Genomic DNA, 18,351 nt, shown 5'->3' on the forward strand with positions numbered 1-18,351 from the left:
GATCTCTGGAGCTCAGCCAGAGAGACCATCGGGTTCTTGTTCACCTCTCTTACCAAGGCCCTTCTCCCCCGATTGCTCAGTTTGGCCGGGCGGCCAGCTCTAGGAAGAGTTGTTGTTCCTGGTTGTTCCAAACTTCTTCCATTTAAGAATTATGGAGGCCTCTGTGCTCTTGGGAACCTTCAATGCAGCAGAATTTTTTTGTGGGCTTCCCCAGATCTGTGCCTCGACACAATCCTGTCTCTGAGCTCTGCAGGCAGTTCCTTCGACCTCATGGCTTGGTTTTGCTCTGATATGCATTGTCAGCTGTGAGACCTTATATAGACAGATGTGTGCCTTTCCAAATCATGTCCAATCAATTGAATTTACCACAGGTGGACTCTAATCAAGGTGTAGAAACATCTCAAAGATGATCAAGAGAAATGGGAGGCACCTGAGCTAAATTTCAAGTGTCCTAGCAAAGGGTATGAATACTTATGTCAATGTGATATTTCAGTTTGTTTTTTTTCAATAAATTTGCAAAACTTTCTAAAATCCTGTTTTCTCTTTGTCATTATAGGGTATTGAGTGTTGATTGATGAGGGAAAAAATGAAGTTAAACGATGTCAGCATAAGGCTGCAACATTACAAAATGTAAAAAAAGTGTAGGGGTCTGAATACTTTCTGAATGCACTGTATACCTTGTATCATTGTATGTACATTATTTCTATGTTAGAGACAATCATTCTGTATTTCATAATAAATATGCGCAGTCTCTCCACCTTGTGTCTGTCTGTGCACATGTGTGTTGTTGGTACGAGTAACAATTTTTAAATATATACCACACTCCTTGTGGAGGTGGTTAGTCTGCAAACGATGGGCATCCGACTAGTTCACATACAAATTAATTAATCGTAATAATTTGACAAGTTGTCTTTTTACTGTATATGAACCACTACTGATGTATCTTCATCATACATATGGATGTGGGAATTCCTTGTGTGATTTGTTAGCCTCGCATGTTCTCAAAGGTGCACAAAAAGCTATTGTGATGGTGCTGTCAGTGTCCGTCATAAAAAGTAGGTGAGTTATCAGCAGTACCATTGCAGATTCCAAATTCCTGCACTGACTTCCCGAGTCGGAGTGGGGACCCGACCAGGATCTATTTGCTGATGACTCCACCCTCTGCTTTGACATACCTCATCCTTCAGGCAAGAAGGCTGCAGCTTCCCTCTCTTCAGACTTTACTCTTCTTCTCCTCTTCTCTTTATAAGGGGTGAGGTCCAATGTCACCAAGCTTCTACCCTGCCTTGATGACGGTACTCCTCCACATCCCTCTTCTCCTCAGTCAACGCTCTCCACTCTCCAACCAATCCCTACCAATCTCCAACCACCCCAACCTTACTGATATCCCTCATCACACAATTCTCCCATCTCAACCACGTTCTACCTCTTTTCCTCCTACCTTGTTCCCTCAACCTATCCGCTCTCTTTGCCATTCTCTCTTCCTCCATCTGCACCAAGTGTCCAGCCCATCTCTGCCGGCATTTCACCAATCTCCCCATTTCATCAATTTCCTTGATAACTTACTGTCTGCCATGAATCCATTCACCATCCTCCATGATTTCGCATCCACATGAAAGGCACCCACATGCAATATCTTCCTCTCTTTAGACATTGACAAAATCACAAGCTGGTCCAACACTTGGAATATATCCTTCAATCCTGAAATATCAAATCTCAAACTCTCACCATCTCTCTCTGAAAGGAATCTCGAGCAAACCCTCCGATCTACTTTCTCAACAATCCCCTTGAGGAAGTTCAGTCATTCAAACTCCTGGGTCACACTATCAGCCATGATCTTTCTTGGACAAACCTCATTTCAAAATTGCCCTCCAAAGCCTGCCACCGACTGGGCATCCTCCATCGTACAAAGTCCCTCCATGGAACACCTGAAATATCCACCTACAAAGCCTTCAGCAGTTTGATGGAGTGCTGCTCTCCTCTCTAGGCTGGCTCCAGTGCTCTACATCTTGCTCAGCTTGATGCTGTGGAAATCAAGGCCTTAAAGATTATTGTAATCTCCTGTGATGAAGCTGAGTCTATTGGCCTATCACTTAGCCATCGCAGACAAGTCGGTGGTCTCTCTGTCTTCTACCGTCTCCATTCTGGTATTGCACCCACTGCTCTTTCCGTGTTTTGTGCTCCCCAGGTTTCTGCAGGGCACACACAGTCCACCACCAACCCCCTTCTGGTGAAACTACCTAATCCATGATCACTGCTCAGTTCCACTCATCACCTCCACTCATTACCTCCACCACTGAAGGTGGATGGAGGTTATGTTTTCACCCCTGTCTGTTTGTTTGGAAACAAGATATTTCAAAAAGTTGTGGACGGATTCGGACGAAATTTGGTAGAGAGGTAGCGTATATGACAAGGATGAAATGATTAGATTTTGGTGAAGATCCGGATTCGGATCCGGCTAGTATAATTTTTTAAGTGAATCTTCACTATTGGGAGCTAGGGCCAAAAACGATACATAGCAGGATATCTCAAAAATTTGTGTACGGATTTGGACGAAACTTGGTAGAGAGGTAGCGTATGTGACAAGGATGAAATGATTAGATTTTGGTGAAGATCCGGATTCGGATCCGGCTAGTATAATTTTTTAAGTGAATCTTCACTATTGGGAGCTAGGGCCAAAAACGATACATAGCAGGATATCTCAAAAATTTGTGTACGGATTTGGACGAAACTTGTTGGACAGGTTATGTGTCTGACAAGGACTAATCGATTTGATTTTTGTGAAGATCTGAATATGGATTCGGATACGAGAATTATTTAATTTTTAAGTGAATCTTCACCATTGAGAGATCGGACGAAAAGTGATATATGACATGATATTATAAAAAGTTATGGACGAGTCATGACTAAAGTTGAGGGATGAGTTGGTCACGTGACAATAGCAAGCCGATTAAATTTTGGTTCAGGTCCGAATCCAGATCCACCCTAGTAGTGGGATACAAAACAAACTTCAGCCTGGGGGAGGTATGCGCTCTACCAAGTGCCGTTGTAGTTCGTTCCTTTTTATTCCCCACCTGTGGAACCAACTCCCACATTCTCTTCAATTTGATTCTTCCCTGCAGGTCTTCAGGACAGGTGTTCACCACCATCTATCTCAAATCATCCCCAATCCAAAACCATGATATTTTCTACCCTCGTTAACCTCACCCCAACCCCTCCTCCATCCAAATTTCCAGTTTTACATCATTGGAGTTTCCTTCTGTATCCATATTGTCCACCCTCTGCATCTTCTCCTGCTCACATTCCTCCCCACACCTTTTACTTGTCCCAGTCTCCTTCTATTTGGCCTTCAAATCTGTTGTTGGAGTTTCTCCCCTCTCTCTACTGTTCCTTTTGTCCTGTTGCAGCCTGTTCCATTAAGTGTACAAGGAGTAGCTTTCATGAGCCTCGGATATGTATTCAAAAAAGAATTATGGCTGCCGTGGCAGTTCCATTATGGCTGTTGAGGCACAATCCTGGATGGGTCATCACTCCGACGCAGGATACTTGAATGTCTTATTTCCCAGAGCAGAGCAGGTACTTATTTTGCCAACCTGTTGTTATTCATCGTCCTTATACTGATGTTTCTGTCTTTGTGCTGCATTTTTTTTCTTCTGTATACAAGATCGAGGCTCGTGTAAGAGCTAACATTGATCACAAAAAGACAAACTGACACATAAAACATATGATAAAGGGAGCGGGAGACAAGATTGAGAGCAGGGACATCGGGAGATCTGTGGGAGGGAGAGGGCTTGGGGAGAGGAGGCATGGGAAGGGGAGGGGGGGGGTGGAAGAGGTAAAAAAAAACACATAGACACTGCTAGGACTTCCAGGAAAGAAGTTGGTATTTCAAAAAAGTGGATCTGGGGTGAATTAACGGGGGTAGAAAATATCAAGGTTTTGGATGGGGGAAGATGTCATTGACATTTAATTTGGTCATTTGACATAATATGTACTTTCCATGTCATCAGCCTTAGAGACTTGATAAAATGTATGGCCTGGCATCAACTGTAAATTATACCAGTCCATGAGAGGAAGATTTTGTGGGATTGGGAGAAGTTAAGGGGCACCGTTGTTGGGAAAAGCAGAGGAGGTTAAAGGAAGAGTGCTGTTGTGATAGTTTCGTTTTAATACAAAAGGTGTCCATCAAGGAGAAGCCTAAAAGTACAAGTCAAAACTGCTCTGAAATGCTGTGTGCGTCCGATCCAGAAGGGTGCTGGGTTGAGAGAGAGAGACCGATACACTTGCCAGTGGTAGTATTGACCTCAGTATCACTGAGCTGATTAACACCACATCAATGTTTGTTGGTTTTTTTTGTATACAAGATCGAGGGTCGTGAAAGAGCTAACATTAATCACAAAAAGAAACAAACGGACACATAAAACATATAATAAGGGGAGCGGTAGAAAAGATGGGGAGAGACAGGGTATAACATTTGAGGGCAGGGAGATCGGGAGATCTGTGGGAGGGAGAGGGCTTTGGGGGAGGAGGCGTGGGAAGGGGAGAGGGGGGGGGGGGTGGGAGGGGTATAAAACACATGGACACTGCTAGGACTTCCAGGAAAGAAGTCGGAATTTCAAAAAAGTGGATATGGGGTGAAATTAGCAGGGGTAGAAAAGATCAAGGTTTGGGGGAAGAAACGAGATGGTGGTGAACAGCTGTTTTAAAGACCTGGAGGGAGGAGTGGGATTGAAGAGAGTGAGGGAGTTTGTTCCAGAGGTGGGAGTAAAGAGGAATAAAAGAGTTGTTGCTGAATCCATAGTGTTTGTGTCATCATGTTTGTGTTTATCTGCAGTAGAAGAGGCACTACTGTATACATGGTGCTCTTTGTTATTATTTTGATTTATTTGGGGGTTAGGAGGCATTGAGATGAGAGCTTGGATGTCGTGTGCTCACTTTTGAGTTGTCGTGTGCTCACCTATAAACAAGCAGGCGGACGTGGGATAAGTGATTGCACCATTCCTCATATATGGGACAATCACATTAAGACATAAGACAGGGTCCTCTGTGCCAGCATTTGCTGATGAAAATTAAGGATGAAGCATTATGCTGTTCTGTGCCGGTGTCGCGAAATAAATCCGCCCCGTATAAACTCTCCCCCCGGCGAATCTGTACCGGTATAAACTCGCCCCCCGGCGGATACGTTTCTCGCCCCCATCAGAATAGAATCGCCCCCCATTCTCGTTTGTGGATATATCAATATACATATGGAAATATTGGTTTACAAGAGGGGACGTGATAAAAATACTACTAATATTGTTTGGGGAATTGATTGAGTGCGGACTTACACATTTTCTCAATCTTTTTAAGACATACTTGAACACTTGATATAGTAATTATTGATAGATTTTTATTGGTTTATTTTTATTTTGGTTATGGTTTTATGGTTTTATGGTTTTATGGTTTTATGGTTATTTTATGGTTATTTTTATGGCTATTTTATGGTTATTTATGGTTATTTTATGGTTATTTTTGGTTATTTTATGTTATTTTTGGTTATTTATATTTATTTTTATGGTTATTATGGTTTTATTTTTATTGGTTTACACGAATATTCAGTTGCTCTAGTTGTAGATTAATTGTAAAAGAACTCTTCCACAATCACCAAGAGCCATACAATTGTTACACTTTTTTCCAAGTTTGAATATCTGCTGAAACATGTACATATATATTGTTGCGGTTTTCAAATAAAGGTTAATTTCCCCTCTTAGTTAGTTACACCACAACATGTAGCCTCACGACAGTTCAGTTATTTCTTCGTAAATGTAAGCGTAGTCCTTTTCCTGTGTTTAGTTTTGCGTTGAGTAGGCCAGTGAAAATTAGGTGTCCTTATGGTGCTTCGATGCTTTTGGTTTTGGCGCTGAAATACCACGCGGCAGGCCTGAACAAGTCGACCGAGGCCGAAGAAAGGCGGGGCAGGAGGAGTGGGAGTGACTGGTAAGCACGAGCCGCCAATCAGGGCTCGAGGGGAGTGGCTTACCACTGCGGCGAGGTGGGGTTTGGAACATTCGAGTCGGGCCGGGGCGGGAGCCATATAACCCTGCTCCGAGCCCCCCCCCCCAACCTGAGATGGGGGTTGAGAAGGTGAGAGGAGAGGCAGATAAGCCCAGGAGACTAGAGGAGTTGAGAACGCGCGTGAGATTGCTTCGTATTGAGTCGTATCACCCATGAACTGAATCACCTCATTGTATACGAACTTTGCCCTGCTCCCCGCGCTCTGCGCAGTATTAATCGCGACTGTAAAGAACGACCCGTGCCGGGCCACAGACGCGCGATTTCCCCCCTGCCTGCCTTCGCCTGATATGTGCCGTGAACATTGGAGAGCCACGCCGGGCGAGCTGTTCCAGGAGCGACCGAAGCAGGCGCGTTTGGGCGCGAACATCCTTCCTCCATCTCCCCGTGTATGTGAGTGGGCCCATTGTCTGGGAATAAGTATAAGACTGACTAAGTTCTGCCCTGTGTCCCTTTCCTTCTACCGATCCTTGTACATAGTGTAAATAAACCCTGTTATTTCTTCTGATTTGACCGTCTTGTCTTTTCCATCATTGGCTTAGCATGGTACGAATAAGATCGCTCTAATCGGGTTCTAATAGAGAAGTAATAGCACGAGTCACATGGTACGCATTCCGCTCGGGCGTACTCAATTACGCGTGGTTCGTGCAAGACTCGATCCCCGCTTCCGCTGCGGCGTGGGTACCAAAGGTACGTGTGAATCTGTCCAGAAACCCTTTTCCACGTTTGCCCGGGAGTGGCGACTCGGTCTCGCGGTTTCGAAGACCCAGAGAACAAAAAGGGGTTTAATCTCCCCTTTTTGTAATGGGAACGGGCTTCGAAGATCCGCAACAATATATTATGAGGGGGCGATTTTGTCATGGGGAAGAGTCTATTTGGTGGCAGGGGGGCGAATCTACTTCGAGGGGGGCGAATCTGTACCGGTACAGAATCGCCGGGGGGCGGATCTGCTTCGGGGGTGGATCTGTTTCGTGACACCGGCATCCTAACCAACGTGGGAATTCCTGCCTTGACCATCTGTGTGGCTCATGCCAGTCGTCTTCAAGCGATGGTCCCCAAAGAAGAGGAGGAAGAAGAAGAACCACTGCTTTTGCATCTTCAGATGCAGAGGGCTGCCATACAATGCAGTTTCTCCATTGGTTAGGATACTCAATCTTGGATGGGCCGCCACTCCGACGCAGGATACTCGAAAGGCTTATTCATTCTTCCCATAAACTAGTCCTGGTTCTCATTTTGCAGACCACGGAAAGGCTAACAGGCTGAGTCCACCCACCTGGTGTTATTTCAATGGCACGACTGGGGTCAAACTCAGGACCCTGAGATGTTAAGCCAGGGGGCAACGTTGTGGGGTGCCCATTGAGCCAACACCAGGATTTCAGGAAGCCATGAAGGATTGACATCGTAACAGGATATGAAGTGTCACCGTATATCTTGGTTCTTCCTTCAAGTGGAGAACCAGTCTAGCAAGTGAAAAATCACACCCACCTGGTATTTTTACTCTGCAGTCGTCCATGCCGAACGATCTTTCAGGTTTGAAAAAGGACAATACATTATAATGAAGGAGCTGGGGCTCCCACGTCGATCGGAAGAATGGACGCGACAAAAAGCTGGAATTCATCCGAGTCGCTTTAATCAAACCAAACACTCAGGCACTCTGAAAAGCCCGTTTATCGGGCAGCAATATATATACATATTATCCCGGAGCGTTTGCCCAGGAAAGGCGAGAGGGGGCGTGGCCCAGCATCCTGGCTGCGGCCTGGCAAGTTGAGGGCGAGCCTGCCCGGGCGTCCTGGACGAGCCCGGCATGGTGATCGCTCCGCGTCTTTGATAGGTGCAAGGCGATTGTGAAAACCCAGCGGTAGCCGCTACACACGTCCCCCCAGAATCGACTTGCACCGGCAGGGTCAATTTGAGGGGGGTCCTGATGACCCGGCCGAAGCGACCCCTGGCGGGTCATGGGAGGGGGTCCGGTGTGGTGGTGGGCGGTCGAGTGGGGGGCACCGTGGACGGGGGGCGGCCTCGCCGCGGCGGAAGGGCCACCCGTGGTGGGTGGTCGACGTCCACGTGCGCCGGCTTGAGGCGGTCCACCGCAATCCGGTCCGACCTGCCGCCGATGTCGATGACGAACGACTTGTCGTCCCGTCGCAGCACCCGGAAGGGCCCGTCGTACGGCAGCCGGAGTGGCCCCCGATGTGCGTCGTGACGCACAAAAACATACTCCGCTGTGCGAAGTGCTGGGGGGACGTAGGACTGGGGGTCACCGTGGTGGGATTTTGGCACGGGGGCAAACCGTCGGGCGGCCTCATGGAGGTCCGAGCGCTGGTGAGCTGCGGACCAGGGACTGGTAGCGTCGGGCACGAATTCGCCCGGGACGCGTAGCGCCTGGCCATAGACAAGCTCGGCGGTGGATGCCTGGAGGTCCTCCTTGGGGGCCGTGCGGAGGCCCAAAAGGACCCACGGCAGCCGGTCGGCCCAACCGCCGTCTTGAAGGCCGGCCATGAGCGCGGCCTTCATGGAGCGGTGGAATCGCTCGCACAACCCGTTTGCTTGGGGGTGGTAGGCCGTAGTACGGTGGAGCTTGACCCCCAGGTTGCGGGCAACCGCGCCCCACAGCTCGGAGGTGAACTGTGGTCCGCGGTCTGACGAGATGTCCGCCGGTGCGCCGAAGCGGGCGACCCAGGTGGCGATGAAAGCCTGCGCCACGTCGGCGGTGGTGGTGGAGACGAGGGGAACGGCCTCCGGCCACCTGGTGGTCCTGTCCACCATGGTGAGCAGGTGTGTGAACCCCCGTGACGGGGGGAGGGGGCCCACCAGATCCACCTTGACGTGGTCGAAACGTCGTTCGGGCACGGTGAAAGGTGCCAGCGGGGCCTGGGTGTGTCGGTGGACCTTGGCCCGTTGGCAGGCCATGCAGGTGCTGGTCCAATCGTGGACGTCCCGACGAAGGCCGTGCCAGACGAATCGCGCCGACACCAGCTTCTGGGAAGCTTTCCGGCCTGGGTGGGAAAGGCCGTGGAGGGAGGCGAAGATGCGGCGTTGCCAGGTAACGGGCACGATGGGGCGAGGCTGGCCTTGGGAGACGTCGCAGAGCAGGACAGTGTCCGCAAAGGGGATGTCGGCCAGGCGGAGGCCCGTGTCCGCTGCCCGGAGGGCTTGCACCGTGGTGTCGGTGGTTTGGTCCGCCGCCATAAGCGCAAAGTCCACGCCCAGGTGGACCGCGTTCGCGCTGGCCCGGGAAAGACAGTCGGCCACGGCGTTGTTTTTGCCGGCGACGTGCCGGATGTCCGTGGTAAACTCTGACACGGCGGAGAGGTGGCGCTGTTGGCGGGCCGACCACGGCTCCGTGACCTTGGCCATGGCGTAAACCAACGGCTCGTGGTCGACGAACGCCGTGAAAGGTCGGCCCTCCAGGAGGTGGCGGAAATGGCGGACGGCCAGGTGTAGACCGAGGAGCTCCCGGTCAAACGTGCTGTATTTGAGCTCGTTCGGCCGGAGCTGCCGGCTGAAAAAAGCGAGTGGCTGCCAAACCCCGTTCACCCATTGCTCATGTACGGCGCCCACCGCGTAGTCGGAGGCATCCGTGGTGAGGGCGATGGGAGCGTTGAGCACCGGGTGAGCGAGCAGTGTTGCGTCGGCGAGGGCCCGCTTTGAGCTTTGGAAGGCCGCATCCATTGCTGCGGACCAGGCGATGTTGTGCTTGGCCAGCTTGCCCCGGAGGGCTTCGTAGAGGGACCGCATGAGTTGAGCAGCGCGGGGCACGAAGCGGTGATAAAAATTCACCATTCCCAGGAATTCCTGCAGGGCCTTTATGGTGCGGGGACGCGGGAACGTGGTGATGGCCTCGACCTTGGTTGGCAGCGGCACGGCCCCGTTCTTGGTGATGTGGTGGCCCAAAAAATCAACGGCCGTCGTGCCGAAGTGGCATTTGGCCGGGTTGACGATGAGGCCGTGCTCGCTGAGGCGCCCGAACAGTGTTCGGAGTTGGAGGAGGTGCTCGGCCCGGGACGTGCTGGCGACGAGGATGTTGTCCAGGTAAACGAAAAGGAACGGCAGGTCACGCAGCACGCCGTCCATCAAGCGCTGGAACGCCTGAGCCGCGTTCTTGAGACCAAACGGCATCCGCAAGAATTCGAATAAGCGGAACGGCGTGATGACTGCCGTTTTAGGGACGTCGGCCGCCCTGACAGGTACCTGGTGATATCCCCGTATGAGATCAATTTTCGAAAAAATGACCCGTCCCGCCAGACGGGCGGAGAAGTCTTGGATATGCGGGATCGGGTACCTGTCGGGGGTGGTAGCGTCATTGAGACGGCGGTAGTCGCCACACGGGCACCATCCACCCCCCGGCTTTGGCACGATGTGCAGTGGCGAGGCCCACGCGCTATCGGAGCGCCGCACGATGCCGAGGTGCTCCAACACGTCGAATTCGGCCTTCGCCACGGCGAGCTTGGCTGGGTCGAGGCGGCGGGCCCTGGCGTAGACCGGCGGGCCCGTGGTTGGTATGTGGTGCTCGATCCCATGCCGTACTGCGACGGCCGAAAACGTCGGCCGCGTGAGGGCCGGGAACTCCGTGAGCAGGCGAGCAAACTCGTTCGCCGCCGGGACGGCGCATGCCAGCTCGGTCGGCGCGGAGCTGCTCAATGTGCATACCAGGGAGCTGAAGGTTTCGGCGTTGATTAAACGACGCCGTTGGACGTCCACCAGCAGTCCGTGTGCGCAGAGGAAGTCGGCGCCTAGCAGAGCCATGGGCACGTTTGCGGTTACAAACGTCCAAGCAAAGCGTTGGCCGCCGAAGCAGAGGGTGACGTTGCGCGGGCCGAAGGTGCGGATGGTCGATCCGTTGGCCGCAACCAAGGAGGGGCCGCAAACCGCGGATTGCCTGTCCTGGTCAGAGGCGGGTATGACGCTCAGTTGGGCGCCGGTGTCGCACAGGAAGCGCCGTCCGGACGCTTTATCCGTGATGAACAGTAAGTTGCCCGTGTGGCCAGCGCTCATGGCTGGTAATGAACGCCGGCCCGGCCGTTTCCCGGCCTGCCGAAGGTGCACGGGGGTCGGCATGTCCGGGCCTTCTGTCCGAACCTGGCATGATAGTAACACCACGCTTGGTCAGGTGGAGGCCCCGGTCGTCGTGCTGGAGGTGGTCGGCTCAGTGTAGCGGCCGCCAATTGCGTCGGCAGTTCGGTCGTCGACCGTGCCGGGTGCTCGGGCGCCATGGGTGTTGCGTCGGACGGCGGTGGGTCCCATGTCGCCGCTGCGATGCGCTGTTCTGCGGCGGAGATCTTGTCGGCTTCTCTGGCAAGGGCCCGGGGATCTGTGATCGTCGTGCTTGCCAGGGCGAGGCGTACCGGGTTAGGCAGCTGACAGAGGAACAGCTCCCGGAACAGGAATGCCGGAGAGTGCTCGCCGAGCAGTGAAAGCATGTAGTCCATTCGCTCGGAAGGGCGCGTGTCGCCGAGCTCGGGCAGGTCGAGCAGGCGCCGTGCGCGTTCCGCCGATGGGAGGACGAAAGCGTCGAGGAGAAGCTTCTTAATCGCGCCGTATTTGTCAGCGGCTGGCGGGCTCTCGAGGAGGCTCAGGGCGCGGGCCGCGGTGGCCGAACCGAGCGCTGCTACCACATGGTGGAAGCGGGTGTCGTCGGCCGTGATGCCTCGCAGGGCGAACAGGGAATCCGCCTGTGCGAACCAAACCGCCGCGTGAGCCTCCCAGAAGGTAGGCAGTTTAAGGGCGACTGCCGTGTCCATGTCGGTAGGTCACCAATGAAGGAGCTGGGGCTCCCACGTCGATCGGAAGAATGGACGCGACAAAAAGCTGGAATTCATCCGAGTTGCTTTAATCAAACCAAACACTCAGGCACTCTGAAAAGCCCGTTTATCGGGCAGCAATATATATACATATTATCCCGGAGCGTTTGCCCAGGAAAGGCGAGAGGGGGCGTGGCCCAGCGTCCTGGCTGCGGCCTGGCAAGTTGAGGGCGAGCCTGCCCGGGCATGTCCGGGCATGCCCGGGCGTCCCGACCGAGGCCTGGCAAGTTGAGCGCGGGCCTGCCCGGGCGTCCTGGACGAGCCCGGCATGGTGATCACTCCGCGTCTTTGATAGGTGCAAGGCGATTGTGAAAACCCAGCGGTAGCCGCTACAATAATACAATTGTTCCGTTATCATATGTATTCCAGGTTAGAATATCAAAATTGTCATCCTGGGGCTTCACAGGTAAAACGGCACATGTTAAAGGACACGTCATTCAGGGTAGGGGTTAACCCTGATTTTTCACATTTACGAGTCGGTAATGGCTAAGTGGTCAGGAGACAGAGTGGAATCTCAGGAATTGTGGGTTCACTTATGGCTGAAGGAAGCAGCATTAAGGATTCACTGCATTCCCATTAGGAATTGCTGGAAAGACGAGCCGGTCTCAGGAGAACTACCGAGTCGCTGTCAGATCATTGGCTGAAAACCCAGCTGGCTTACTAATGATCATCGTGGAGAGGACCATCTGCATACATCACCTGATCCGATCCACATATGATTTCGTGTCATGATGTTGTGGGTTTTTATTTCATATGCAGCCCTCTGTGGCTGCTGGTTGCATCATTTCTCTGTGGGCGTGTCTGCCGCTGATGCAATGCCTCTCCATAACCAGTTACCTGGTACGCATTTTGCCGACCTCGGAGGGATTACAGGCTGAGTCAACCCCACCTGGCGTTAATTCAACGGGATTCGAACTCAGGACCTTAGGATCCCAAGCCCGCCACCCTAACCATTAGGCCGACACCAGGTATATGTTGTGTTACATACACAAGGAATTTGGATGCAGGAGGGGGCCATTTGGTCCATCAAGCCTGTGCTACATCAACGCCATATTCATTCAATAAAACGTTTTATCAAGTTAAATTCACTGGAGGTGTGGATGTTGGTGTGGGGCAGTGGGGATAAGGACAGGTGGGGCAAGCACAGACATCACCAGTGTGTTATATATATATATATATATATATATATATATATATATATAATATATAATATAACAAATATATGTTAATATTAAAAATTATAAATAGATATATATATATATTTTTTTACATTTTATATTATTTTGTGTACTGTGTTTTTTTAAATATATTTGGGGGGGGGGGGGGGAGGGAGTGTTCTGGGGTCAGCATATTCACCTTTTGATGAGAAGATCTCGTAGACAACAATCATGCCCACAGGTATTCAATCACCGGTCTATATCTCAGCTACCTGTCATTCCTACCGACATCCATGTATCCCTCTTCCCCCAATGTTACCAGGTACCCATGCCACTCAAATTTAGACCTATATGTACTATTTCTGTTGTTACTACCTGTCCAGGAGGACCATTCCATGCATTTACTTCTCTTTAAGCCGGGAGTTGTCTTAACGGATAAGGGGATTGCCTTGAGATCTTAGGGTCTTGTGTTCGAGCCCCTGTCGTACCGATAACTAACTCCAGGTGCGTTGACTCAGCCTGTCATCCTTCCAAGGTCGGCAAATTTGTACCTGTTTACTGGAAACAGGGGGCACTGCATCAGCGGCACACCCACACTCCCAGCATTGTGTTCACTCTGAAATTGTGGCCCCTGGTCCTGTCATTGTCCATTCTGCTGAAAACAACTCTTCAAACATGATATTCCTTGCAAGGAAATGTTAAATCCTGGGCATTAAGCAAGGAAGGAGCTACCTTCCACCGCAGAGGTAGAAATCTTGGGCTTTGATTTGCATTTGATGGACGAGGAAAATGACGTCACGATGCATGCGATTTCTAAGGAAAAAGGATTCCTCGTTGTGCGATCGTTTGTTTTTTTTTTCATTTGAGATTTTCGCTGCGGAATGAAAACCTTTGACTATTGAGTAATCGGTCGAAGGATCCGCGATGAACGAACAACGACCGACGAGCGTGAGGAGATCCACGAGCGAGCGGCGGATGCGCCATGAACCGACCGACGCCCTTTGGGTGTGGCTCGACGGGGACCGGACAAAGGACACATTAACACCCGATCCGCGTCCAGGCTGCATGCGGGTCTTTAGCACCCACCCCGGGTCTACGTGCACCCGAGGGTCTACCCGGTCCGCCATGAGGAAACGGCGACGCGGGTGGAACCCGAATCGGGAGCGACAATGAGGGCGGCAGACGCGTCTCGCACGAAGTAGCCATTAATCCATGAATCTGTGGAGAAAAAGGTCTTACCGGTCATGGTCTTGGACATTTTGGAGGTGGAGTGTGCTGGCTGCTTCGTTTGCTGTAATATGGGAGGCACCGGCTGCTGGCTCGGAGTGGCTCTTTGTGGTAGGTTGGGATGGGCTGCGAGATGATGGGATGTGATGTGATTTGCAGCACTGTGCTCAAGGATGGGGAATGATGGAATAAAACCGAGGATGGGGGGGTGAGCAGCCCACCAACGGGTCTTCTTTTATTTATAACATACAATTAAAATATATTATATATTATGGAATTAACAAAGATATTTAATTCATACTTTAACATTCACTGTTTTATGAAATTTATTTGAATTTATTAAACCTTTTCAGATTTAACCTGCATCCCTTCCCACATCTTCCTCCCCCACAACATAATGGAATCTTCCAGTGACATTAACCCTTCGGGCTTTCATGGATACAAATGCCAACATGGCTGTAATTAGCAGCTAGACAAGCCCGTTTGCGTCCACAACTCTCTGGGACCTTGGAGAGGCCATTATGATGACTATTTGACAGGGGGACATGAATGGGTCCTCATGATGACTATTTAACACCTTGGAGACGCTATCTTAATGACTATGTAACACCTTGGAGACGCTATATTGATGACTATTTAACACCTTGGAGACGCTATCTTAATGACTATTTAGCACCTTGGAGACGCTATCTTAATGACTATATAGCACCTTGGAGACGCTATCTTAATGACTATGTAACACCTTGGAGACGCTATCTTGATGACTATTTAGCACCTTGGAGACGCTATCTTAATGACTATTTAGCACCTTGGAGACGCTATCTTAATGACTATTTAACACCTTGGAGACGCTATCATGATGACTATTTAGCACCTTGGAGACGCTATCTTAATGACTATTTAGCACCTTGGAGACGCTATCTTAATGACTATGTAACACCTTGGAGACGCTATATTGATGACTATTTAACACCTTGGAGACGCTATCTTAATGACTATTTAGCACCTTGGAGACGCTATCTTAATGACTATTTAGCACCTTGGAGACGCTATCTTAATGACTATGTAACACCTTGGAGACGCTATCTTGATGACTATTTAGCACCTTGGAGACGCTATCTTAATGACTATTTAGCACCTTGGAGACGCTATCTTAATGACTATTTAACACCTTGGAGACGCTATCATGATGACTATTTAACACCTTGGAGACGCTATCTTAATGACTCTTTAACATCTTGGAGACGGTATCTTGATGACTATTTAACACCTTGGAGACGCTATCTTAATGACTATAACATCTTGGAGACGCTATCTTGATGACTAACTCCTTGGAGACGCTATCATGATGACTATTTAGCACCTTGGAGACGCTATCTTAATGACTCTAACATCTTGGAGACGCTATCTTGATGACTAACTCCTTGGAGACGCTATCATGATGACTATTTAGCACCTTGGAGACGCTATCTTGATGACTAACTCCTTGGAGACGCTATCATGATGACTATTTAGCACCTTGGAGACGCTATCTTGATGACTATTTAACACCTTGGAGAGGCTATCTTGATGACAATTTAGCACCTTGGAGACGCTATCTTGATGACTATTTAACACCTTGGAGACGCTATCTTGATGACTATTTAACACCTTGGAGACGCTATCATAATGACTATTAAACACCTTGGAGACGCTATCTTGATGACTATTTAACACCCTGGAGTCGCCATCATGATGGTCATATGGCACCTTGGAGTCGCCATCATGATTGTCATTTGGCACCTTGGAGTCGCCATCATGATGTTCATTTGGCCCCTTGGAGACGTCATCATGATGGTCATTTGGCACCCTGGAGTCGCCATCATGATGGTCATTTGGCACCTTGGAGACGCTATCATGATGACTATTTGACAAGGGGACATTCCTGCCCCATCATGATGGTCATTTGGCACCTTGGAGTCGCCATCATGATGGTCATTTGGCACTTTGGAGACGCTATCATGATGGCTATTTGACAAAGGGACATTTCTGCCCCATCATGATGGTCATTTGGCACCTTGGAGTCGCCATCATGATGGTGATTTGGCACTTTGGAGACTCTATCATGATGACTATTTGACAAGGGGACATTTCTGCCCCATCATGATGGTCATTTGGCCTCGTGGAGTCGCCATCATGATTGTCATTTTTGGCACCTTGGAGGTGCTATCATTATTGTCATTTGGCACCTTGGAGTCGCCATTATGATGGTCATTTGGCACCCTGGAGACGCTATCATGATGACTCTTTGACAAGGGGACATTTCTGCCCCATCATAATGGTCATTTGGCACCTGGGAGTCGCCATCATGATGGTTATTTGGCACTTTGGAGACGCTATCATGATGACTATTTGACAAGGGGACATTTCTGCCCCATCATGATGGTCATTTGGCACCTTGGAGTCGCCATCATGATGGTCATTTGGCACTTTGGAGACGCTATCATGATGGCTATTTGACAAGGGGACATTTCTGGGCCATCATGATGGTCATTTGGCACCTTGGAGTCGCCATCATGATGGTCATTTGGCACCTTGGAGACACTATCATGATGGCTATTTGACAAGGGGACATTTCTGGGCCATCATGATTGTCATTTGGCACGTTGAAGACGCTATCATGATGGTTATTTGGCACCCTGGAGTCGCCATCATGATGATCATTTGGCACCTTGGAGACGCTATCATGATGGCTATTTGACAAGGGGACATTTCTGGGCCATCATGATTGTCATTTGGCACGTTGAAGACGCTATCATGATGGTCATTTGGCACCCTGGAGTCGCCATCACGATGGTCATTTGGCACCTTGGAGACGCTGTCATGATGGCTATTTGACAAGTGGACATTTCTTGGCCATCATGATTGTCATTTGACACCTTGGAAAAGCCATCATGATGGTCATTTGGCACCTTGGAGTCGTCATCATAATGGTCATTTGACACCTTGGAAAAGCCATCATGATGGTCATTTGTTAGGGGGACATTTCTGGTGGCCAAAATCCGAAGGTTGAACTTTTTGACCTCGGTATTCTGGTCTCGAGAGGATTTTTTTCTTTATTATCAATTGTATTATTTAATTAACTGGTGTTGGGTTGGCCTGCTCCCCAACTGAAGCCTTGGCTCATGACCTGGGTGACCACAGGTTCGAGTGCCGTGTACCTGTGATTGTTCAATGTCCACTAATGTGCTGGAATTCATGTTAAGGTCCATTGATGGCCACTTAATGTCTCTGTCCTTCATGTTATTTGCAAACAGGCTCCTCCATGAGGCCTAAATAAATGTTAAATAAATAAACCAACAAACTGTGCCAAACAAAGGGAGGATCTTTGTGTTTTAGTGATTGTTAATGGAGCACAATTTGGTTTTCGATCTTTGTTGTTTACATTTTCAAGGCTTATGGGATGTTTTTTCATTTACATCAAAAACCTACCCGAACGGTTTGATATCTTTGGTCAAACAGATGTACTGTCCATGGTGCTGAAAGGTTAGTTTGGGGCGGGGATCTTTGGCTCCACCCTCATATTTGACGACATCCTCTCAAACGCCGGCCGAGCCAATCAGCTACCACTGACGTTCCACCGCCATTGAATTCCGACCTCTACATCGCCCAACGTAATCACCCGGCATAATATGTCAATTATAAATAAATAAATAAGTACAATTTGACATTAATATACTTAAAACAATATACATTATAATTAGTAAAGAAAATACTTAATTTGTTTGTGCAGACCAAGAAACGTCATTGGAATTCGACGAATTCCGGAAGGGGCCGACAAGTTAATGGGAAAGCAAAGTGTTAGAATTAATCCTAAACGCTCGTACTTTACACTGTTCGTAATTTCATAATTCGGCTTTCTTTCATCAGTATCTTGTTTTCTCTGTGCCTGCGGTGGTGGATGCACTTTCGGGCGGTGTATTAAAATCGAAAACGTGTTTGGGCAGGTTATTGCTTCCGGTCATTGCCGAAAAATGAAATTATACGATGAGAAATGCTCACCTATAATAACTTTTATTACCTATTTGAGAATGCTGGGAAAGTTTCAAGGTGAAACGGAACGACGAAGCTGATAA

The 18,351-nt window shown here is 49.5% G+C and overlaps 1 protein-coding gene across 1 annotated transcript in view; it reads right to left on the reverse strand.

Annotated features, from left to right (window-relative positions):
• The window catches only part of LOC137418098 (stathmin-2), a 32,513-nt gene extending 18,118 nt beyond the window's left edge, over window positions 1-14,395 (reverse strand). The window contains exon 1 of the mRNA XM_068104065.2: window positions 14,249-14,395. Coding sequence (XP_067960166.2) covers window positions 14,249-14,267 — 19 coding nt within the window. The 5' untranslated portion in view covers window positions 14,268-14,395. The remainder of the gene's footprint in view (window positions 1-14,248) is intronic.
• Window positions 14,396-18,351: the final 3,956 nt, after the last annotated feature.

This window comes from Myxine glutinosa, chromosome 11 (assembly GCF_964187855.1).
Source record: "Myxine glutinosa chromosome 11, kmMyxGlut1.1, whole genome shotgun sequence".
NCBI classification, from domain to species: Eukaryota; Metazoa; Chordata; class Myxini; order Myxiniformes; family Myxinidae; genus Myxine; species Myxine glutinosa.